Source organism: Drosophila virilis, chromosome 4 (assembly GCF_030788295.1).
Source record: "Drosophila virilis strain 15010-1051.87 chromosome 4, Dvir_AGI_RSII-ME, whole genome shotgun sequence".
Taxonomy (NCBI): domain Eukaryota; kingdom Metazoa; phylum Arthropoda; class Insecta; order Diptera; family Drosophilidae; genus Drosophila; species Drosophila virilis.
Genome location: NC_091546.1, coordinates 26,341,152 through 26,365,612, shown reverse-complemented (window position 1 = coordinate 26,365,612; position 24,461 = coordinate 26,341,152). Strand labels below are relative to the sequence as shown.

General features: G+C 39.9%; 2 protein-coding genes across 3 annotated transcripts in view; one reads left to right on the top strand and one right to left on the bottom strand.

The window, feature by feature from the left end:
* The window catches only part of noc (no ocelli), a 142,445-nt gene that overhangs the window by 39,312 nt on the left and 78,672 nt on the right, over nucleotides 1-24,461 (bottom strand). The gene's annotated exons all lie outside the window — the stretch shown is intronic.
* LOC6633895 (succinate dehydrogenase assembly factor 4, mitochondrial) lies at nucleotides 2,667-3,281 on the top strand. The gene has a single exon (XM_002057552.4). It carries the CDS (start codon nucleotides 2,785-2,787, stop codon nucleotides 3,145-3,147), a length of 363 nt encoding a protein of 120 aa, XP_002057588.2. The 5' UTR covers nucleotides 2,667-2,784; the 3' UTR covers nucleotides 3,148-3,281.

Genomic DNA, 24,461 nt, shown 5'->3' with positions numbered 1-24,461 from the left:
ACAATTTGATGGCTCGTGTTGATGGATCGTAAACGTGAAATGATGTTCGCGATGCCGCCTCCGACTGCCTCTCCCCCAGTGCCTCAGCTGATGGCGATGACGATGACGATGACGATGATCAACGCAACGATGACGGCACAAAGTGTCTTTGATCATTTGCCGCGCCAGTTGGCAGTCAAAATGTTAATTTATGCGTTGCTCCCACCTACACATGCCCTGCTCAGCAGCATTAACAACTTTACAAACATGTTTGAGGTTTTTATTACGGTGTGAAAATGCTCGATTGTTCCGTAAAATAAAAAAGGATCAAACAAGTTTACGGGTGGGCAGTCGGGCAACCAGGCAATCGGCCCCAGCCATGGCCATGCCGATGCCGATGCCGAGATCAACACTAATGCCAATACCCGTGTCCATAGAGATGGCTGTGAGTCTCTCGGGTGATTGATGCACCGTGCGCACCAAAACAACAAGATCGACCGACTATATCGCCAATAAGGTGGAAGCAACACCAGATCTTCATTATGATCAAGTTGTCGGTGAATTTTTATTGTTGGCAATCGATCAAACTACTTGACGGCTGATCAAAGCTACAGGAACTTTCAGTTTGCGTATTTTATACGATTTAATTCATTAATCAGTAAGTTTTTCAAAATGTTTTCGCTGGTTTTTAACATTGATATTTTCAAATTGAATATTTTAAACCCTGTGCCCATTGCAAATTGTTAAAAAGAAAAACAAGTAAGTTCCAGACATTTCGCATAATTCATTTCAACTTGGTATAAATGATGGCAAAGATGTGTCATTTGTGATGTACTTCGCTTTTTACGCAAAATTATTTCCATTTTATTTTCCCATCAAACTAAAAGCAAATCCGTTTAATAGCTAGACACCGTGATTTGATATGTAGACCCGCATTGGAAAGTCTTTAAAAAGAAGACCTATACATTTATTTGAAGTGCATAATTTAAGAATATTTCGCGCGACTTTCTCAAGCTTCCCAACTAACAAATCTGTTCGGCTATTGTCAGTCAAAGACTGTAATAAAACAATGTTTTCTTGAATTTTGCCAAATGAAAATGCCAGGCCAAGATCAAATGCTCAACATAAATACTATCACACGTATGGACATGGCTGTTAAAGCGTGGAAGACAATAACAAGCTGTGCGGATGTTTGGTTGCCCGGTTGGTTGTCTGATTGGCCTGCCACAAGAGTGCAAGCAGCAAAAAGAAACATTTGTCTCGCTTAATTTAAACAGATTTGCGAGATTATTGTCATGCCAACGTTAAAGCAACAATTTCAATTTTGCCGCTGCAGCAAAAAGTGACAACAACAATAACCACAACCCGCTGTGCCAGCTGACACACTGCGAGAGACAGGAGCGAATTAACAACCTCAATCTCAACTTCCAACTCCAACTCCAACTCCAACTCCGATTCCGTGGCGGGGGCTTGAAAAGAAAGAAAGTTGCAGTCAACAAGGAGAACGATGCAAACGCATGCGAATCTTGACAGCCGGCAACTTTTAATGTTGCCCCAAGAAAGCAGCAGCAAACAAAAAGCAGAGGCCAAGCCCAGAGCACATAATAAAAGATGCCAGAGCGACGGCAGGCAAGCAGGCAGCTCAGCTCCTCCGATTCCGAGTGGGCTGTTTGATGGCAGAACAAATTTTGCAATGTCGCTGTGATTTTGCGCCAGCGTGACAGACACTTGCGCTCTCCTCAGGCCGCCGGAATGCACACAAGCCATATTTAAAATGCTTTGAAGTTCCACCGCCTTCAGCTCCAGCTTCAACTTCAACTGCAACTGGAACTCTAGTCAAACTGCTAGGCGTCGCCTTAGAGACGGGCGCGAAACGACTTATGTTGAATGGTTGTCCGTTTGACACGATCAGAGCAGGCTCGCTATCTCAAGGCCCAACTGCAGTAACACATGTCCAGTTTTAATTGCTGCCATCAATGAATGAATCAGCTAACGTTTGCCTGACAGCTGACTGCCGCCCGACAACTTGACTGCCCGACTAGCTGTTTAGCTAACTGCCAACCAGCTACTCATTTCCGGAAGTTAAAATATTCGTAGCTTATCTCTATCGCAGCTGTGTTGTTGCTGCTGCTGTTGCTGCTGCAAAGTCATTAGACTCTGTCACTCTGTCACTCTGTCAGTCAAGTCTGTGACTGCCAAGCCAGCCGCAGATAGTCGAGCTTTAAAGGCAGACATTTGATCTCTGCTGTCAACTAGATTCACGTCAAACTGTTTGGACAAGCTGTTCGAGTACATAATGTCAAACAGATGCAATACAACAGCAACCGAAACGCGTCCAAGTGATTTTGTTAGCAATATGCAACGCATAACGAATGTAACAATAGAAAGTGGATAATAATGACATCACTAACATTTTGTTAGTAGGTTAGGTTACTCAAGAATTACATCTGAGGCCTGTTATTACAGTGAATTAATGAGAAAATTACTTCGATTTAAAACGGTATTAAACTACATGAAAGCTCATTAGCATATCTTTCGGTTCGCCTATTGAAATTTCATTTCGTATCCAACAGTAAACTATACTAGATTTTCCATGAGTTCTTCAAAATTATTGTCATAGTAAAAATGTTGGATTAGTTTTTGATAAAAATTCATAGTAGACAAACATTAAATGTCTGTCTGTCACATTTAATATAAAACCCACACTCATTTAAATTCATTGAGTATATACAAATATTCCAAAAACCAACAAAATAATATAGTTGTAAATTATCTCAGCAGTTTAATAGCCTTATAATCTTAAATATGATTCGGTGTTTTGGCCGCCAAAAATGGCTTCCAAAAGCTTTAGTTCGTTCTTGTGGGGCAGCAGTGATCAATACTGAATCTAATCAAACAAAGATCTCCACGGAGCAAACGAAGGACACCAAAATAAAAGGCGACTCTAAGCCTAGCGAACGCTATTTAAAATTTAAGGAGAAACTGCGATCCACTGCACCCGTTATTGCCGTACCAAAAGGAATGCCACATCCGGCTCATGAAAAGGAGCCACTGATGCCCTGGCCAAACAATACCAATCCGTATACAGGCGAAATTGGTGGACCGCGCGGACCAGAGCCCACACGCTATGGTGACTGGGAAAGCAAGGGCCGGGTTACAGATTTCTAAAAATTTAAGACTACCAGAAATGTCTCCTCTAACCAGGGGGCTCACGAACTTTGATTTATTAACCGTGTTAACAACAGAAGCACTCGCTATTTCTTACACTCTAGGTAAAACATCTTTTACGGAACGGTAGCTGGGAGATCGTTCAACCTTTATCATTGTTGTTTGCTGTTCTGCGAAGGCATTACATAAATTTCAGTCTTGTGGTTTCCAGAATTTATGTTGCACCAACAATAAAATATAAATTGATAGCCTCTATTGGATGCTCTCCAAGAGAAAGGGTTCTCGGAATAGAGTACACAATGCAGCTCCCATTATTTATTATGGTTCAGGGGCAGAGAATCGTGCCTAAGTCGAAATATTTCGAGTGTGCACGAGTCGATTCATTTGAAATTGAGGCGACAGTTTACGTGATATTTATTTGAAAAGTGTTGTCTTTTCTAATTTTGTAGCCGGGCTTCGTACTTTGCTAGAAGTCGAAAGGCGTTTTAAAATGTCGTAAATTGTTTGGGACACTCCGGAAAAAATGTGTGGTGGGCATAGAAATTTGGGAAATTCGCAGCTGTTTGTCTGCTCAGTCCCTTTGACATTTTTGTGGTGTTTGCACTGATTAGTTGGCTACACAAATAGAAAGTCCCATCAAGCAAATGTATCACAAAAAAAACACAATTTACCAGGTCAGTCCAACACGGTATATTAGATGTAAAACTGTAACCTCGAAGCAGTCATTTTCAAACTTTCGAAGATACCAACCAGAGGTCACAAGTAGTCTCAAAAGCCGATTTCACACTGATTTGTCCTATATGATACATATCTATATATAAGACGGTTTGTCTTGTTCAATGCAGAGCCCAACTCGTCGAGTTAGGAAGCTAAACTTGTTTGATGTTGAAACTCCACCCGCAAATGTGGAGAAAACACAGGAAACGTTTGTATGAAACTTAATTGCTTACCATTCAATCAGCCTCAAACTCATTTTGAAATTTCTTTGTTTGACTGGTGTTTCACACTTTGTGGAGAATCCATTCCTCCTTGGTATAAATGGAGGTCAAAGATGGAGACCACGATCTTTATAAAAAATCATTTCAGTCGTGTTTCACACTTTCTTGCTGCAAACATATTTTCAAAACCTAAATAAGTACTTAATGATTTTGTAAATTTGTAATTATTGTACTTGCTGAATATTCTTAAGAGAACTTTAAAATCAAAGATGGTATCTGATCTGAGCGACGAACAAATCGAATCAGCTTGTCATCTATTTTTTTTATGAATATATATAGTATTTTGGGCTATGAAATAATGTATATTTTCTGCAAGGGTATTAAAATTACGTACGTTACGTAATTATGTATGTACATTTATATTAAGCAGGTAACAGGTTCACACATAATTGTAATCGATTGTAACATTAACAGGCTATATTAAGACTTGAATGGGAATAATTCTCAATTCCCTTCTGGGTATAGTCAATATTAATTTGTAAAACTGTACACATTTTTCGCGCCGTCGTCTATATTGGTCTTCCAACAAAATGACAGTTATTTAATAAGGTAGCATAAAACCCTCTCAAATAAGTGTAATGCGCTCTGCAGAGAGATATCTTAAGTAGGCGAGAAATTGGTCGTAAAATGATACAAATGCGAGTACTAGATGTGGATGCAGGCTGAGGAACCGATGGTGCCTGGGGCGCTCCACATTGGGCAGCGAACCGGAAAAAATCAAAGGCAAAACAATGATCAAAGCTGTCATTACAGATCTCGGGGCGGTCTTTGATCTCGCACCGCAATATGGCAGAGGCCGTGCATAGTTTAATGTTTTGTTTTTTATTTGATTTTTACTTTGTTCTATCAATCAGCGCCTAGTACTTTGCGACGCAGCGCAGCATGAGCCTGTCAGAGATAGGGTTTAGATTCGGGTTCGGGAGCCACATAAAATGATCTTGAGAACTGGTATGCGCGTTCTGTTCATTTAATTTTCACGTAATAAAAACACATTAGCAACAACAACAATAACAACAAGTCCAAAGAAACAGCACGTTAATTTCGTTTAAAAATAAAATAGACGAAATAATTGTTGCCAGCATCTGAAATCGCATTTGACGGATGACTTTGTGAGCCAGTTGAACCAATATATACATACATATATAGAGAGAATTCTCCCAGTATTATGCATAGTTGAGTAAGATCTCTAATTCGTTGTCGAGAGTAACATTTATTTTCGGGTTTATATACAGCGTATTGTCGATTTCCTGGAAGTAATGCGGAATTTTCTTGTTGAGCTAAATTCGTTTGATTGTGATTGATCTTTGATCGTGCAGTAAATAGATTCATCAGATGTTTGTTTGCGAGATGCGAGAATGTTTGTTATGCATTAGTTCACCTGGCATAGAGTAAAGACAATGCCCAGAGTTTCCAGAGACACGGAGGAAAAAAGTCAAATATACTTAGTAAATAATAAATAATAATACTTAAGAATTGGAACACAAAGAACTTACTTTCCATTTGCCGCAGATTAATGAGGCTTATTTCCGTTTAATCCCGTATTCTTTTGGGTTCTTAATGGGCTTAACAAACACCACGTCCGTGTCTGTTCGTTCCGTTGATTTGAGACAGTAAATCTATTAAATTCCAAAGTCACGCAGCGACCATTAGATGCACATATTCAGGACACGAAACGTATGCACATCTCAGGGACCCTTCCCTGTTATCCTCACCATCCTCTTTCCGTTCCGGTCATTGTCCGTTAATTTCACAAATTTTGTGGTCATTGGTAATTTTTTTGTTTGGCTTGTGTTTGCTTGGTGTTCAACCATCATCATAGACGCGTATAAAGCGCACGCCAAACATGACATGCGAATTTTTGGGATGTGTCCAAGACGAAAGTGATAAACGATACACTGAGTAACTAAAACTAGAGGGATGGGTGCGGGGTGCGGCGTGACGGGATTTCGGGATGGCGGAATGGCTAGCCAAATGGCAGCTTGGCAGCCTGACACTTGGATATGCGCACAAATAACACTTAACACAATAACAAACAAACTTTTCGACTAATGACAGTCCAAGTAGCAAACAATTTATCCAATACCAGGCAGCATGTCCTTTTTGCGCCTTCGCCTGCTTCTCTGCATGGCTATGTAGTACGCTGCCAAGTCATTAATCTTATTTCGTTTTGGTCGCTCGACGGCAGGAGGCCAGTCCATGCACAGTCCGGGCGCAAGCCTCCGTCGTCGGCGTCGTCGTCGCCGTCGTCCTTATCCTTTCAAGCGTGAACACATGCGATTACGCGTGGTGTGTGTTCCAGTTTCCGCATTTTCCTGTGCCAGGCGGCTGCCATGATTAAGTGCCATTTTGAAAAGTACTAAAATCCGGTTGGTCATGGCCCACACTTTAACTCCCCAGTTGCTCGCCAATGTCAAAGTGTCAATGATATATGTTATACGCCTCGATAAGACGCTGAGCAACAGCAGAACCATCCGCACCGCCAACATCCTCACCCGGCATTAGCACCCGTAACCTGACTCATACCAATCCCTTGCCAGAATCTGAAAAATATTGCACGTGGACAAAGCCTTGCTGGCGAAATCAGTGCACGTTCACACAATAACATAATAGTTGGCAATATATTGTAGATTTTCCGTCTACCCATTGCCACATACAACGAGCATTTCCTCTTAACCCTGCCTCCTGCAGAGTCTGCTGTGGTGAAGCAAGCGCGTAATATTTCTTATTTTTCCGCATTCTGTGGGTTTTGGCCCTCGCCTTTCGAACTGCTTGGGTAGCTTTACGTGTGAAATATTATTTGGCAATGACATGACACAATGTGCATTCGATTGTTCTCTTTCCACTGGCACTTTGTTCGGATGGTTTATGAGTTAGGTACGAAAAGAGAGTTGTGAGTTATGTACATCCAGCTACTCGTATATCATAGATCAAGTAGTTGGTTGTTTTATCTCAGACAGGAAAAATATTAGCAATACTTTCAAATGACAATTGTGCATCTTAATTATTCGCTGAGTAATTTGCACATTTTGCAGCTTCGATTGGAATTTTTTATACACCCAATGCTCCTACTGGAACATATAAATGTTATATACAGTTTAATTAATAAAACTTTAAATCAATCCGTTATTAACTATTCCTAACTTTGCAAAGAACAGCGGAAGTGCAATAAATTCATTAGCGTAAATTTCAAAATAGAGATGAAAATATAAAAAAAAAAAAAACAAAACTAAAGCAACAAACAAGAACGAGAAAACAAACTGAAGCGAACAGGAAACGCAGACATGGCCACAATATACAACAATTTACAACCTAAATCAAATGCAGTTGAATGGCCAACACAGACGCCATAAATCACTGGCCAGTTGAGCCGTAGACGGACACGGATGTGGATGTGGATGTGGATGTGGATGTGGACATGGCAGCGTTGAGCACCATGTGCAGAGTCCGAAACATCCAATATTTTAGTAACTCGCCCGAAAGATTCGAGCGTCGAGCGCACGAAGGAGGCCAAATGCAATATGTTATCAAATAAAAATGTTACAAGCGTCGACAGGAATGAGCACGAGGGCCAAACAGAAGAAGAAATGTGTTGCACAAATTTATTAGAAACCCCAACTAACGAGCATATCCTTGCCGGGCGTAGGTAATAGTAATGCCAGCGGTAGTGTGGTTGTTGTTCTAGCAGCAGCGTCAATATCGATGTGGGTCGGAAAATCCGAGTGATGTGTCAAATGTTAAGACATTACAAAGCACTAAAGGCAAGGACATGGCAATAGCAACAGGAAAACAAATCGAACGTGTGCCCAATGCCATCAATCTTTTGTTTTTATTGCCAAGCAGCGGCATTGGCAGCGGCAGCGACATCAAACTCGTCCGAGTGCTCGTTTCCCTTCAAGTCCCCCTTGAGCATTTCTTATGAACGGCCAGGACATGTGCTGCCTGGGTGCCCGACTATGCTTGTTGTGTGCCCGACATTAACTCGACAGGATAACAAATCTGTTAAATGTGACAAACGAGCAGTGCGGTCTTTGACAGCCTTGTAAGTTAGAGGCGGGCAGCCGGGCAGGCGGTATGACGGTATGACGGTCAGGCTAACAGGCAGGCAAACGTCTTAGAGTCAAGTTTCCTGCCAGTCTCCCCTGTTGTGAGAGTATGTGTCATTTTTCATTGACCTCTCTTTTGCCAGCTGAAAGGTGAGGTCCTTCGCCTTTATTGCATAGGCGTGTAGGTGCCTTCGAAAGTGCCTAACGATGATTTCATGGTGGTCAAACTGTAATAAATTTTTATTGTCGCCTATTATTGACCGATACTGAATAGTCGCCGGTAATTTATGGCCACCTTCTTAGCCGGCTGCAAAACGACTTCCACAGATTTTCGATGGGACGACATAGAATCCAGAATCCCGAATCTGTTTCAATTTCTCCTTTAAATGTGTCCGTATCTCCCTGTCCATTACTCACACTTTCTCACTATCTGTCGCTCATTGTGTATGCGTGTCACAGGTTGCGACCCAGGTTTGACCTCTTGGGTCTAGGTCCTGGCCTGCCCAAATACATCCAGCTGTTTGAGCGCTCCCTCATGTCGATTTTATTAACATGCTTTCCAGCACTTAACTCTGACTTCGTTCCCAATGCTGAATAAGCACGTATATTATGAAGTCAGTCCAAAGGCATGCAGTCAAAAAACATGCAACATTTAAAAATTTGCCTAATAAAATAAATAATCAATTATATGTGGACTTAATGTCGACTGTAAAATTGATCAAATACATTTGGGCAAAGATCACAATACGATAAATATATATATTTTCAAAGACAAACGTTAGCGAGCCCGAACGACTGACTAAAAATAAAGTGAATTCCATTGAAAATAAAAACTGTCATAATTTTAAATGTTCTGTGTCATGTAGCGCCGAGTGCAGACAGTTGGATTTAGTTTTGTTTGGCTTAACACGCAGTGCACATGAGTATTATGGGCATTGTGAATTCCATTTGAAAGAGTTTATATTCTCTTTGACGAAAATAGCGACACGTCATGGAACATTTACAATTGAGGAGGCGTTGGTGGGCCACAGGCCACGGCTCACGGCAGGCGTAGCCAACGTTATATGGTATTTGGGCAATATGCTGTCTGGCGTCTTGGGGCTTTCTTTTATGGCATGCCTGGCAGATTGTACTTTGATTCCACATAAATATTCTTGCAATGGCTGCCAGAGGGGGATTTAATATTGTTTATGAGGCGTCGCCACACTCAAAGCGAAGGGAATTATAACGTGTGCACTGCGGCGAGGATGAGGATGAGCCATTGCAAATGCCGCTAAAATAAATTGTGGCGTTTAGTGTGAAAAATAAATACATAAATTACTTAGGCCAACTAAGTAGAGAGAGAACTAAAGTGAATGTCGAAAGCAAATTTATTAACAGCAGGCATGTTAGAAAACAAAATTAAAGACCAATACAAATAAGCCGCTTAACCTTTGTTGTTCATTATTCAATACATATTGGTGCGTATCTAATTTCCCATATCTAAGAATCTATTGTTATTTTAGCGTACGTTTCTAACTCCTTATGTGTGAAATTTCAAGTATACTTGAAGTCTTGCCAACATTTATAAATATTTGTATACTGCCTAAACTGTTTGTCCTGACTGACTGGCTGTTTGAACACCAAGGCACACCTCAAACCGTTAGAGCTAGGAAACGAAATTATTGATGTACTTACCCTTTATGATAGAGGTGCAAGCTAAGACGGGAACTCCCATCCGCAAGTATAGAAAAATCCCGGGAAACGGTTATATGCAACTTTTTTGTTTAATGGCAGATGGGCCTCAAACTAATTTTCAAATTCACACATATCGGAAAATCCAACCCTACTTGGTGGAAATCAATTCATTCCCAAAAATCTTTATAAAAACTCATTTGAGGCATGTTTTAAGGTTCATTCAAAGAAGTTTTAACTTTTGTCCGATAAATTTGCGGCAAACAGTTGTATGAAATGTTTTTGTTTACCATCCGATCGTCTTTAAAATCATTTGATCTTAAGAAATATTTATTTGATTAGATGCTTAAATTCCCGATACTATAGATATAAATAAAGTAAATAAATGTAACCCTCGACATATTTAATACATAATATTTCTAATATATTTAATAGCAAAAGCATAAAATACATTATTAAAATACTTTCGACTGTTATCTCAAACTGCACAATCCAAGTTTGAGCTGTGTACCGAATTTCATTACACTGCACAGGCACTTTATCAAATCCGATTTATTTCCATTCCCGTTCTCGCCTTCCTTTCGATTGCTGTCGAAAATGTATTTAACACAATCATTTTGTTACAATTTGCAATATGTTTTGTGCAGCCCAAATTGAAGCGATCTGAACCGAAATGTTTGCCCAAACGTCGACCCCCTGGTACATTGATTTGTCGCCTGATTGTAAATTATTGCTTTGACCATTTTGTGCTGCTGCCAACATTTGAATGGGTCTCGTTTTTCATGGCAGCGTCTTTATTCTTTTTGTTGGCAGGGCAACCATTTTTCAAACCGGAAGTTGGCATTGTGTAATTGTTTATCTAAATGCTGGCAGTTGCCGGAGCGGAAATGTGGGTTTCTGATATGCTCAGTTGTTGATGGCCAGCTCTTTTCGTAATAACTACGAATATTATCGCTGCACTCGGCAAATGATTTATGTGCCACATTTAATATGCCGGGACTGCAGTCGAAAACTGTACTCGATTTCTGTACAACAGGATCAGTAATTGGATTATATTCAAGTAGATGGGAACACGATATGCTTGGCCTATGCCTTGACAACTGCCATAGCTAAAAGGCCCTGAAACCTAAAACGAATACCGACTGGTACACACTGCTTCAATATGGAAATTTGCCTCTATTGTCATTTTTATTGCCTTTACTAATGGTTTTTGGCTTGTCAAACTGAATTATGGCTGGGCAAACACACGCACAATTGATATGTAGGTGCCAGGAGACGGACACACAGCATTTTACAATGTGAGGGCGGTCAAGGATAACTGCTGAGAGGAGCGGCACAGGGAGCGATAGAAACAAGGGCTGATTTGGTCCTATTGCCGGGCAAAAGGCAGGAGGCAGAAGTCAAACGAATTTTTAATTTATTGCCTTCCATTTGTTGCAGTTGACCGTAAAGAAACCGAGCCAAGGATCGGCCATGGAACCATATTATTGTTTTCATATGGTTTCCAGTTTGTCAGCAGCATTCGTTGGCAGGGCAGTCAGCAGATGTATTTGCCTGACCTCAGCAATATTTGTTCACTAAGCGGGGCGATTGTCCTGCTGAGCATATCCAGAATTGCCCGCAATATATTTTCACTCACAAATCAAATGCCCAATTTGACGTAGTCAATTGAAAAATTAATGTATAGGGGCAATTTTGATTGAAAATCCTAAGATAATAAAACGTTTTACTTGGCCTGAGAAACATTACTCTTGGCAATTATATTCAAATATAATAAATATCACAAAAGTACCTGTCAACTACCTAACCAGCAGTTATTTTACATGTAATAAGTAGGTATGTAACTAGTATGCACATTGTTCGCGCCAACTTTAAAAAATTACGGATATGGAATGTTACTCTGTCTTTCCCGGATACAAAATAGTTGAAAGAGCCTGTGTCGACAATTCATCTTGAAATGATCTAAGCTTCTTCTGTTTTCCAATCTCAAGTCCATGAGCTACTTAGGGCGATTGCAATTGTGCGCATTATTCACGTCTTTGATCACAGTCGCTGGGTAATACATTGATTCGCGGCTCAGTCACAGTACTTGTAAGGTTTTGCCGCTAATTACACATCATTCGTATATTGAGTTCAATTCCCAGCTAAGCAGCTCATGCGGCTTAGTGTGTTGGCCTGAGCCGCACCGTGGCATCAGCGCCGGGAGCGCTGGGAGTGCAAGACTAATATGTGTAACCGTTGAAGACTCTATAATTTGAAGAGTACCCTGTATAATTTTCACTCCGTATAGTTTTCATTTATCACCTTTATCTTGGTCCCGAGTCTAACAAAATAGACCCGCAATTATATGTCAATTAGGCTAAGGCCAAGAAAGGATCTGGGCTGGTCTGCAGCAATTTGAAGCAGCTGACGAGAACCACAAATTGCTAATTTTTGGGTAGACATGATGAGTGCCAAGTTCGGTCAGCCCTCGACATGCATTTGAACATACTGACCCACAATAAAAATAAAACGAACAAATAGTTTCGCACCTTGCAGTCAAACAATGAATGCCAACAAACCTGAATACTTATTCGAACGCTAGTCGAAGTTTGTATACCCTACACTAGAAAATTTTAAAAAATTATAATTGGAACTTTTTTTTTTATTACTCATCATTATATATATGATTTTGGATCTAGATAGAATTTTTATCTTATGCCAGTTGCAGTTTCTTTAGTCAGTTTCAGTTGGTTAAAAAGACCACAGGCCAGCTGAAGATCATAGTTATTTAAAATGCAAATGAAATAGAAAGGGAGCCGCCATTGCCAGAATACAGTGGGCGCCTGTCGAAAACTACCATAAGTGGGTGTGACCCGAAATCGACCCACGATCGGACAAGACAGATCTCTCACCCGACAAGAAGGATGAGCTATGGAGGTGCCACAGGATATGTTGGAGTGAGACATGTGCCGTCAAAGGTCTATCGACTTCTGCTGGTGCATGAGGCTCTGTTGCTTTTTCTTTTGCTGGTGTGGTTGGCAGCTTAAAAAACTGTTAAGTAGATGCTATGTGGGGGTTTGTTTGCGTATGTACGCAGTCTTTTCGAGCCTGTATGCCAAGTACACGTAAGTGAATAAGTATACGCGCTAAAATTCAGTCAACCGCATTAAGTATTTAAGCACTCAACACACTCTGCAGACTGTGCAAGTATCGCATTGCCCAGGGCCTACGGGCATTCGCGCTCGTTAATCGCTGCTGGAGACTCACCCTGCCGATTTGGCATTTTGGCATTTGCATCGCAGCAAAGCCGAGTCGGGTGCTTAACATTTTTCCACAACAGCGGATACACTTTGAGGTAGCTTTTCCGCTAATGAACGCATTAGGCTAGGCCCGTTCCATATCACACTACTTACACCTTACACCCGGCTTAGTTCTCTTTCATGCACTTTGCTTCTTTATGCCGCCGACTTGTGTGTGTGGCTACGTATTTTATTAAGTACTTTACATGAGCCCGCTCTTTCTTGCTCTGCAGTCGACATATTTAGGTTCACTCCAGCTACAATTAGAGACATGCTACAGTTATGTGCAGGTACGCTGAATTACACAACGTTTGAGGTTAAGCGGATTTTGTAATTATCCGACTCTGAAAGGTGAGCTTAGTCAGCCAAATGCAACGGCCTCTTGTCGGGGTAGCTGTTGATTCAGATGGGCCTCTTAAGGGTTGAACAAATGCTGAAATAATTGTCGCTTTAACTTAAATAAATAAGTGTAGGCCTAAATATGTCATCAAAAAGTCGCTTTCACTGCAAAGTTTCGTAAAGCTGCAAATGAATGCATTTCCTACCATTTGAAGAACATTCACATGTTCTTGTTTAATACTTGAAATCGATTTTCAGATTATATTTGTGTCGCACAAGAATAAAATGTACGCGTAATATAATTATAATAATTTCTTTGATACCCCACTTATTCCCCAAAATAACTAAAGAAAAACTCTGTTTAAATGTATAGCTTGGCGCTAGTTACCGTCCTCCCTCTATGCAGACACTCTCGTCTCGTAACTTTCCAATAGTTCACGTTTAAATTCAAAAAGCGCGTCACCTGCTCATTTGGCCCTTTCCCTAAGGTTTTTTATGCATATGATTTTCCTCATACACTCAAATCATTTCCATTCGCACATGCGTCCAACCAAAGGATTGGAATTGGGGCTGGGACTCTAATAGAACAACAGTTAATAAAATCTAATATGCTTGCCACAAAATGGTTGTTTGGGGTTTGTAATTATGCACGTTAATTTTCCCCCAGCCCTGCCGATTATTATAATATGCGGCCCCGAGGAGCCAGTAGAGAAACCCAAAACCCCCAACCAACTTGTGTATTGACTCTCTGGTCTGGCCTGTCTGTCTGTCTGTCCGTCCGTCTGTCTGTCGGTCTCTGGCTGGCTGCTACTTATGAAATTGTTCATTCCGTTTGTGTGACCGCATGGAAATTTTCCTTTTATTGGCGCCGGGGGCGCTGTCTCGATTATAACCCCCCAACATACTTGTGTAGTACACGGCATTCCAAATCCTATAAGTAATTGTCATCGTAGTTTGGCGCTTCTTCTTCCCTATCTCTCTCTTCGCGCCCTACCATTTGCATTTATATTAATTAAGCGTCGCTGGGGCTGCCTTCCTGTCGTTGTCTACGTTGTTATCTTCCCTGCTATCATCGGGGACGTCTTCGCCTTGGTAGTTGCTGTGACTTGTTTTACAAGTTCTTGACTTAGGCCTGGGCCAGCTCCTCTGCATCTTCGTGGAGAGCCCCTGCAGACATTTTAATTGCTCGAAATTGATGATAATTAAGCCAATATACATATTTGTACTTCATACAGAATATGGTAGTATGTGTTTGTGATTGTTTTCATTGGATTTTGGGCATGTTAGCATATTGATTATGCATTTGTGTCGCTGTCATACGCTTATTGGTTTCTAAAACCTAATTATGGATTGGATAGGCGATTAGATAATTTTAATTATGCCTGCACTGGTGAATACTCTCGAGTTTTGGTCTTTAAACAATATTCAGATTGCACATAGGAAAACTTACATCATGCACACTGGACAGGCCTACGAAATTTCCAAGAATATATTAACCTCTTTGGCGTTTCAGCCAGCCCTTGGCACTAAATTTTCACAAATTCTACATCATCAGAACAGCATTTTACCTTTATTAATATGAGTAACGTGTGCTAACTTGAATCATAAGAAAAATGTTCAAAATTATTTAAATACATGGGCGGAAATCTGGCGCTACACGCGCTGTTCCTTGTGTCTCATAAATAAATCAACATACATAAAACTCAACTCATCAATTTTTAAGCCCGCCCGCACCCATGAAAAACATAAAAATTGTGTCATAAAAATAAAGTCCGAAATGTTCTCAACTCTGTCCATTCCTAGCCACAAAAAGAACAAACATATTTAATTTTCTATTGCGCCTTTAGATTTTACGATGCATTTTATAGGTTTTTATTATAATTACATACAAATTTGTGTTTTGTTTTATTATTTTTTTAAGCTCTGCGCTTTTCTACGAAATCATAAAAATATGATTTTCATGCAACAAGGTCCACACGTACCCGGGAGTGTCGCACGACGTCTGTCGATCCTATAGACAATGTAGTCTGGCTATGGGTATGGGTCCTACATGGTTTGTTTATCACGTGCATTATCGGAAACTCTTCATCTACATATAAAGTGAGTGCACGCGCGCTGCTTCACACTTGGCGGCGTACTTGCGTACTTGGTTCAGATGCTAAGGTAGCAAAGTGGCCGGCGCCAGAGTCGTCTATAAGTTTCCAACGCCCTTCACAAGTGGCATTAAAAATTATGCTCCAAACACGTTTTCTGCATTAAGCGGCGCTGAAAGACCAAACTTAAGCGAACCGAGGTGAACCGAACCAAGGCATTATAATTACAGAATATTTTCGTGGAAATTCAGAACAAACAACGGCCCTTCCAAAACTACGTGGCATAATTGAAAAAAAAAAAAAACAGGCGCGCCGAACACTGAATACCCTTGCGACATATATGGCAGATTTGCTACTTATATGACTCTTACTTAAATAAATCCCATTCATTCGATCGAATACCAAATTTCTGGGCCTATTGAAGGTTCGTCTTTTAAAAGAATATTGAAGTTTGTAATTGATAAATTTGGTAAATCAAGAATTACAAACAAATTTAAATTATATTTATACTTTGTTCAGATTTTATCCGTAGTATATAGTCTATGCCTGCATTGGAAGAGACATTTCTTTGCCAAATATTTGTGACAATAAGTTGTCAATTATACCAATAGTGAATCTTGATACTGATCGTGAATATATATTTTAGTCTGAGGCCCTACATTTTTTGTAACAAAATTGTGTTACCCTCGACAGAAGAAAAATAAAATACTCTTTACTTGTAAGGCGAGGGGACTGCACACGTGCAATGCTCGAAACACAATGGGCACGCTTCTACGGCTGGTTGCATAAATGCTAATGTACTTTATGTATGTTTTTTATGACAATAAATAGTGGTAATTTCTGGAATCATAACCATCAATGAATGGAAATATAATGAGTCAACTTCCTCGGGAGGCACTTGTTCGCAACCATTCACAAAAAGAAGAAGCATTGTTAATTTAAGGAAACAAGTTAAAGAATTCCGTATAGCTGAATCTTAAATATTTCATTTTATTTTATAAAATTGTGCAATTAATAGAGACAGATCTGTCAATATCTAACATTTGATACAGTATATTAAGAAGCTTTTTTTTATATGAATATCCCGTTTTTATAATTGGCAGCCTTCTATGTTATTGTAGCCGCTGTCAGTTCAGTTGATGAATGGCAGTTAATTGGAAAGCGCCCTAAGTATCCTGTTATTAGTCTGGTGCCTTTCACTTTAATCAATTCCATGCCCAAGCCCGTTGTTTAAGTAGCCCTAAATGCTGACCATAATATCCCAAAAAGGATGCCATTAAAAAGCGAATAGTGAAAGGCGAACAACGGAGCCGGTCAGGTTGAAGCATGTACTCACAGACTGACTCAGAGGCGCCAATGGGCCAGTTTAGTCGAACATATATCAGAAAACCGAAGCAAATGGAGCTGATCTGAGAGATCGACTGTTTTATTTGAACTTCCGCTGCAAGACAAATTGATGTCTGAGCCAGGTATCATTAATTCTCGAGGTCCAAGAAATTTGTTTGCATAGAATTTCAGGGGCATCCTTTGATGTGGAGAGCTGGAGTTGGAAGTGTTGGCTGACTGCCTGGTTGGCTCATCTGCCAATTTGGCACGTAATTTAATATTAATTTGTTATACTTCAAGAAGTCGCCTCCCACAACCGCCGACAGAATTCATGTTGCACCACCATAAAAGATTACAGCTCACCGCTCGTTAGTCGGCTTAAACGTTTTCATTGTTATGCGTTGTGGCAACGCCTCAGTGAATCCGGGCTCGAAGCTGTCTCGATTTAGACTCCAGGTTCGGGTCTGAGTTTGGGTCTACGTTTGCGTCTGCATCTGCGTCTGCGTCTGCTGACTTCCTTCGGGCTGGGGTCTTGAGCGCAGCGCTTCTTTAATGTTTGCTCGATATAATTACGCGGCAAGCCTACTCGTACCTGTCGGCCCTGTCTGAAATCATCATCATCGCCCCGTGGGATGCGATGGGATGCGGCGTCGGCGTCGGCGGCGCTGCCTGATTGTTATGTATTTTGATAGGTTTCAACGAAATCAGCGCTTTAATAGCTAGTTGCATGCGAAGTGAGCTCGCCCCTGCCTTTAATTATTGAGCAGTGTTCGACAAGTGATTATACGGCATTTGTGTCGTGAGTAGAGGGCGCTCCCCATCGCCGTGCCTTAAGGCTTCCTTCCATGCAGCGGAGAGGCGCGTCTTTTAAGGGCACCATCGCAATCTGTGCTCGGTGATTATGCTTTTAGCTAAGTTAAACGCCATAAACCGATGGCAGCAACGGTTTCCCGGAATGAATTAGCACCGTGAACCCACTGCAATATTACGGACAGAGACTGGAGCTTAACTTCAAGGTATATTAAGACTGACGAATTTTGCTCTACATTTATAGAAACAGTTACTTTTGAGCCTACAAATTTGGGTAGACCTATGAAAGAACTCTCGCACCTCTACAGGGCTAAGCTCTTTGTAAGTACATATATCACCAGGATCAGCTCCTGTATCTAATCTATTGATACCTATAACATTTATCCCGTTGTGCTAGACAAACAACACAAGGTGAGGCTTTAAGAATATGTTGTCGGAAACTGCAACAAATTGCATAAGCGTCTAAGATTTTTGGCAAGGCTATGCCCACCCAAATGACAGCTACACCCCGGACGGACAAGACGAAAAAACCCATCGGAAACAAAGAAGCAAACAAAAGGACAAAGAATATACCCGGCCATAAAACAATTGTGTAGAAGCCTGCGTGAGGGAAGACGACGGCACATAAATTTTGGTTTCGGGTTTTTGTTTTGCCTTAGCTGGAAATAAAATCCATTTATGGTTACGCTTATGGTTCAATTAACACTTTCAATAGCAGGAGAGAGCCGCACAGTCGACAACTGCAAGAGATACAGACACATCTACAGCCAGAGACACAGATAGATATCTTGCAGTGTAAGTACGTGAATGTGTTAGGGGAAAGTAGAGCTCAGCAGGGTAGTAGACAAAGGCTAATCATTAAGACAATACATAAGAGACAGAGGATGTCATAAATTTCAAGTATAACACCAAGTCCTTTTTCTCTCCCCGTTCGCATTAGAGTCTGTTGGGCAATCTATCTGATATGCTGCGCGATGCTCGTGTTGCGAAGGTCGTAAAAACCCAAACCCGCAAGTAATTGAAAATAACTCAACACTCTGAAACGCAGTCTCAAGTAGTTTATGCAACAGTAAAAGACCCTCTGTACTTATACATTTTTGTGGCCGATTCTATCCGTCGGATAAGGAAAGTGATCAGCTGCGGATGCAGCCAGGTCGACTGTCTAAAATGCGTCAACTGTGATTTCTGTGGTAACGGTAGCAGATGTCATCACACGAAGTTACGCATATGAAATAAAATATATATATATATATGTATACATTACGGTGGGACTATATATATTTCTTTTGTAACTATCCACTTTTTCATATGCATGCATACTTCATTCATACAAACGCCATCAAGTCTAATCGCGATGTGAGTGCTTCTGCCATATTTATTATCACTTCAATTTAAGATAAGCTAGATCAGCTTTCAATTTGAACTAAACATCGTTACTTATCTTAATTCTAAATTTAAATGCTCCTTTACTTTTTCAAAAGAAGATCGACTCGAACTACCGAGTCGCCCCAAAAGTTCAATTTCGCGAGAGCTTGGTACGTGCCAAGTGCGATTCTAAGATTCTTTGGTAATTTTCTTCAAATGTATTCAAAGCTGCACATAAAAACTTATTGAATACGTGTTTCAGCGATTTGGGAAATTTCTCCCGCAAGAGTGGTAAATTGAGGAAAATCGGTTGTCTGAAAGTTTTTTGTTTGCCGTCTGATCTGTTTTAAACTGATTTTTTTAAAAAGAGATTTGAGAGAATTTATTTTATACTGTGCTACGGGCAAGGTCAGGGTATACTCACTAGTTAAGTATATATTCTTGATCAGTATCGAGTCTAGTAGGTTCAAGTAAAAAGTTCTTATCGTAAGCCCGATTTTCTTATGTTTAAGTAACGACTACACCCTCTTCAAGCCAGTTTTAGCTACAACTCTACTTTCCAACATTATTTTGACCATCGCTAGAAACATTGTGATTCCTTATAAACTAAAATGCGAACGTGCCAGCGATTACTTACTAGATTGTTAATAGTAATACTCGTTGAATGTCTTACCCAAAATTAGAAATTTCGGCGAATCAACGAGGTAGAAAACAGTCTTCTAGTAAACATCTACGTGCGTAGCGTATTTATTTGATACAACAAATGTTACACGTTTCACGAGTACCAAGAAGCAATTATCAAAATGAAAAAGAGTTATAATTTAGCTTGGGCATTTATGAATGAATTTGTAGACTAAAGTTGAGAGTTGATGGAAAATAGTGTCAGAAGTTCGTGAAAGTGTGATGGAAAAACGCATAAAAGTCTAGACAGTCAAGTAGTTAAAATATGTTGCGACTGCGCTTCAAGCAGTTAAGAACCTGTTCAGAATTTATAGCTTCCGCTGGAGCTGGTTCGTTTTATGTGTCGAAAGCAGTGTGGACCACACTCTTAGACTACGCAAACACTGAAATAAGTAAAGTAACCACTCCTTGGTTATAATGAAAATATGAATGGAAAGAATCTGAGAAAAAGCAGCCCAAGAACTGTGACAACAAGGCCACAAAATGCGGACATATGTGTGTACAACCAGCAGAAGGATCAGGATAAACATAAATAAATGGATGGATAGTCATGGTGCACAGAACCACTTGAACAAATAAACAATGACAAAAATTTTACAAAGTACTTAAATGCAACAGCAGCAGCAGCAGCAGCAGCAACAAGAACCGAAACAGGAATGACAACTGCAGCTTGTTGTTTATAGCTACAAAAGTACGTTTCTGTTCCGGTCCAGGGGTTGTAACAGCTCTTTATTTTCTTAGGATGAGAGGCATTGCAAGCAGCCAGACAGCAGCCCAGTAATGAAAACACAACAAATTCCAAACTCAAAATAAATATTTAAAAAAAAAATAATGAAACCTAAAATGCCACACGTTAAGGGCTCGACCACTACAAAATGGTGCTCATCAGAAAGGCAAACGAGTTCAGCGCGATGATATGTTGAAGCGTATTATGGCAGACAGCCAATTAAACCCTCATGGAGGTTAAATTTATGTGAGACCCGCCATGTGTGAGCTACTGGGATACTGAATCGATTAGCCGTGACAGAAGTGGCGACAGATAAAAGACTGAATGCAAGCGACTAGAGTTTTGTTTATTTCCTATAACAATCATTTCACCAAACTTGGGCTTGTCCTGCCCACTATCGTAATTCCTATAGAAGGCATAAGAGATAGGGAAGGATAAACAAATACGGGCATTCAATTCCCATTATACGGTCGGATTTTCTTATGTTTACCAAAATTACGCAATGTTTTGAGCTTTCTTTGTGTGTTGTGAAGTAAAATGTAAAGTGAGTCTATGCCTAAACAAGTTTGAAAACTTTTTCTGACCAATTTCAATCTTAGATAATACCACCCAAAATAGTAATTAAACAAGAAAGAAGGGCTATCTTCGGCACTCCGAAGATTCAATACCCTTGCAAATTCAACCTTTTCATAATGGTCATGGAAACTTGCGTGCAACAGAAAGATAGACGTCAGCAGAGTTTCATTAAGATAGCTTTAAAATTGAGAGACTAGTTCGCATAGAAACAGACAGACGGGTATGGGGAGATCGACTCGGCTGTTGATACTGATCAAGGATATATAAATACTTTATGAGATCGGAGATGTCTGCTTCTATTACACATTTCACGACAAAATTATAATACACTCTGAAAGTTTATATAAAAAAGAAATCTGACCGATTCTTACACTTATAAAATTTATAACATTTTGCTTATATAAAAGTCGGATTTTCTAACTAATAAATGTTGGGTTGGTCAATATATCTTTATAAATAAAAAAGTTTTCTTTCCCAGAACCTACGTTTCGGCCGAACTTTCCTATGGCAATTATATAATAAGTAGATTGACAGACCGACAGAAAATTTTAAGACTGACACTGATTATATTGGCTGTAAATTGTTGAATAGATATGTTGTTGTGTGAAGTTTTGTTTATATAATCAATTTGTTCATACAAACAATTTATAATATATGTGCAATGAATTGAGGTTTAAGTGTCTATGCAATATTTTATTGCATTTTGAATTTTTTCCAAAAATATTTCCTGCAGTTTTTTAACAAGACATTAAGCCGTTGCCCTATGAAATTTTAATACATTTGCATTTGGTTTCATATTGTTTAAGGTAGCTTTCATAGGAAGCCAGCTCTTTTGACTTGCTTGCACATAGAATATCGTAGCTGTGTTAACACTTTTTATTGGCCGGATGTATTCACCGGATCAATTATTTGAATATAAAAGTTTTTATGACTGTCGTTAAATTGAAGCACATCATTTTCTACTTTGACCAGTTTGTCAAGTGGTTAGCAATGAGTCGAGATATCATTCGTATGTGCATGTCACACATTATGAAAGAATCAATCGAAATGAGACGATAGGAATTCACTTTGAAGGGGGAATTAGCAATGCAAAACACGACTTGGACGATATGGGTAATTAAATGCCGGGCTTTGGGCACATACATAAAACCGTAAACCGTAAACCGAAAACCCAAAGTCCAATTCAGATATTATATGGCATGCGTAAACAGTAAATTGCTTGTAATCGTGCATCTCAATAAGGTTAATTTATGGGCGATGGCAATGCGGCTTTATCAGATGGTGTCACAACTGGTAGAAATTTAATATGAATTTTATAGGATTTTGCAAGCTATATGTGAGTTGAAAACTAAGGAGCCTGGCTTATTCGTCTTTTGGTCAGCGCTTCTCAGATATTGTTGTGCCTCACGCTGGGTGCGCCAAGAAGCTCGTCTAAAATTGTTATTTGTACTTGGCTTTTATTTATTTTCATATTTGCTTGAACATTTCAAACAAATCAAAATTCAGACGGCGCCAGCAATTTACAAACCAATTGGGAATTGGGGATACAACAGCAAAACCTCAAACCCAAATTGAGTTGGGGCCTTTGTCGGAAAGTTATGTAAATCGAGGCGATCAAAGAAATCCAGCAGCAGCAGCAGCAGCAACAGCAGCAGTCGCGAGAGATCGAAAGCCGTACAGCCTTATGCAAACATTGGCTGACAGTTGGACTGACTGACATATTGACATATGATGTTGGATGTCGGTTGTTGGTTGCTCGATTGCTCGACTGTTCGACTGGTTGACTGGTCGTTTGGCGTTTGCACTGTGCAGAAAGCAATGTTGGGGCAAAATACAAAATAAAAGTCAAGAACTGTGTCCATGTCAATACACATATCAGACATGCCTAGAAATCAAACAACCAATCGGGTCGGCCCGGCAGTCAGTACATCATTCAGTATCTCTTCACGTTGCTGGCTCGTACTGGTTCTCTTCTGACTATGGCCCGGCATGTTGTCTGCAATGCATTTCTGACATTTTATTGATTGAAGAGCCAACAGTTACATTGACGGACGCACAATGCGTTGCATCCGTCCGCATCCGCATCCGCAACCCTATCCCCACGACCATTGCCCACGACCATCCCGAGAAATGCAAATATTTAACAACTTTTTTTTCGACATAACCAATACGCAATATCTTAAGCTAACGAGCTGCATGTGAACAGAGCATTCCGTAAACATTGGACTTTTATTTAAATATACACACTCGTAATCCCGGCATGCCCAGTATGCAGTGCGCATTGCATTGAATACATGATTGAATATGAATGCATGCATGCCTGAATGACGGATGGTTTTCTGTATTCATTCTGTTTTTTCTGCCACACACGATTCCAATTTTCAATTGTTGTTGTTATTTGTCCTGGGCATGGGCATGCATAAGTCGCTGCATATCAATGAGAAATTGATGTATGAACTATTTAACAGTAGAAATATACATGATTGTATTGTATTTTTGACATGCCCACACGAGGACTCATTACAATGGAGTCTATTTTGATTATGTTTTAAAGCCCTAGTTTCAACTTATCCCCATATCTAAAACTGTTTGCCCTGACTGACCAATCAGTCGGTAGGTGTAAAGATTTAGTGAATGCATTTTAGTGAGCTCCCCCTGTAGAAAATACAGAAAAACTTATTGAATTTGATTTTATAAATTCCATCCGAAACTGTGGTAAATGGCCGATCAGCTTTCTTTTCATTTAAGAGTGTATTTAAAACTTGAAGCACAAAACTTGCCATGGGCAATGACGGGAAATTCTAGCTAAGTATTAAAGATTTCTTCCATGCCTCTTATGTATATGATAAACTGAATTAACATCGGCATACTTTTTACTAAAACTCTAGGAGAGAAACGGTCAAAACCGTTTTTGTATAGAAAACTTGAAAATTTTTGAACAAACTTGTATTCGCTATTATCCACAGATACATGCCGACCCGTATTGTTTTTATTTAAATAACTAAATAGTCAATCGATTGTTAAACTTATACTTATTATATAAAATAGTCTGAAGCTGGATAACAAGTTTCGACCAGCTCACTTTGAAGATGGGTACTTCGAAGAAGTGTATATGATTTATATTTTATATTTATATCTTCAGATTGAGGTATATATATTGCTTTTTGCGATTCAAATTTATGTATGGGATTGTTAAGTTTGGTAGCGTAGCAATCGAGTCCTACTCCCTGCCAGTACATTTTCGAATCAATCAGCTCCTGTCAACCACATTTGCTAGAATAGCTCCGCCATGTTAAACGCCCTACAACAATAATGTCGTTGGTATGAGTAGAAAATTAAATGACAACTGCAGACGTCTGTGATCAATTGACAGTAACCACAAGTTTGAACCCCGACTCCGA

Excerpts from the sequence above, each read along its gene's own strand:
- LOC6633895 (XM_002057552.4), top strand. The coding sequence starts at position 2,785 with ATGATTCGGTGTTTTGGCCGCCAAAAATGGCTTCCAAAAGCTTTAGTT.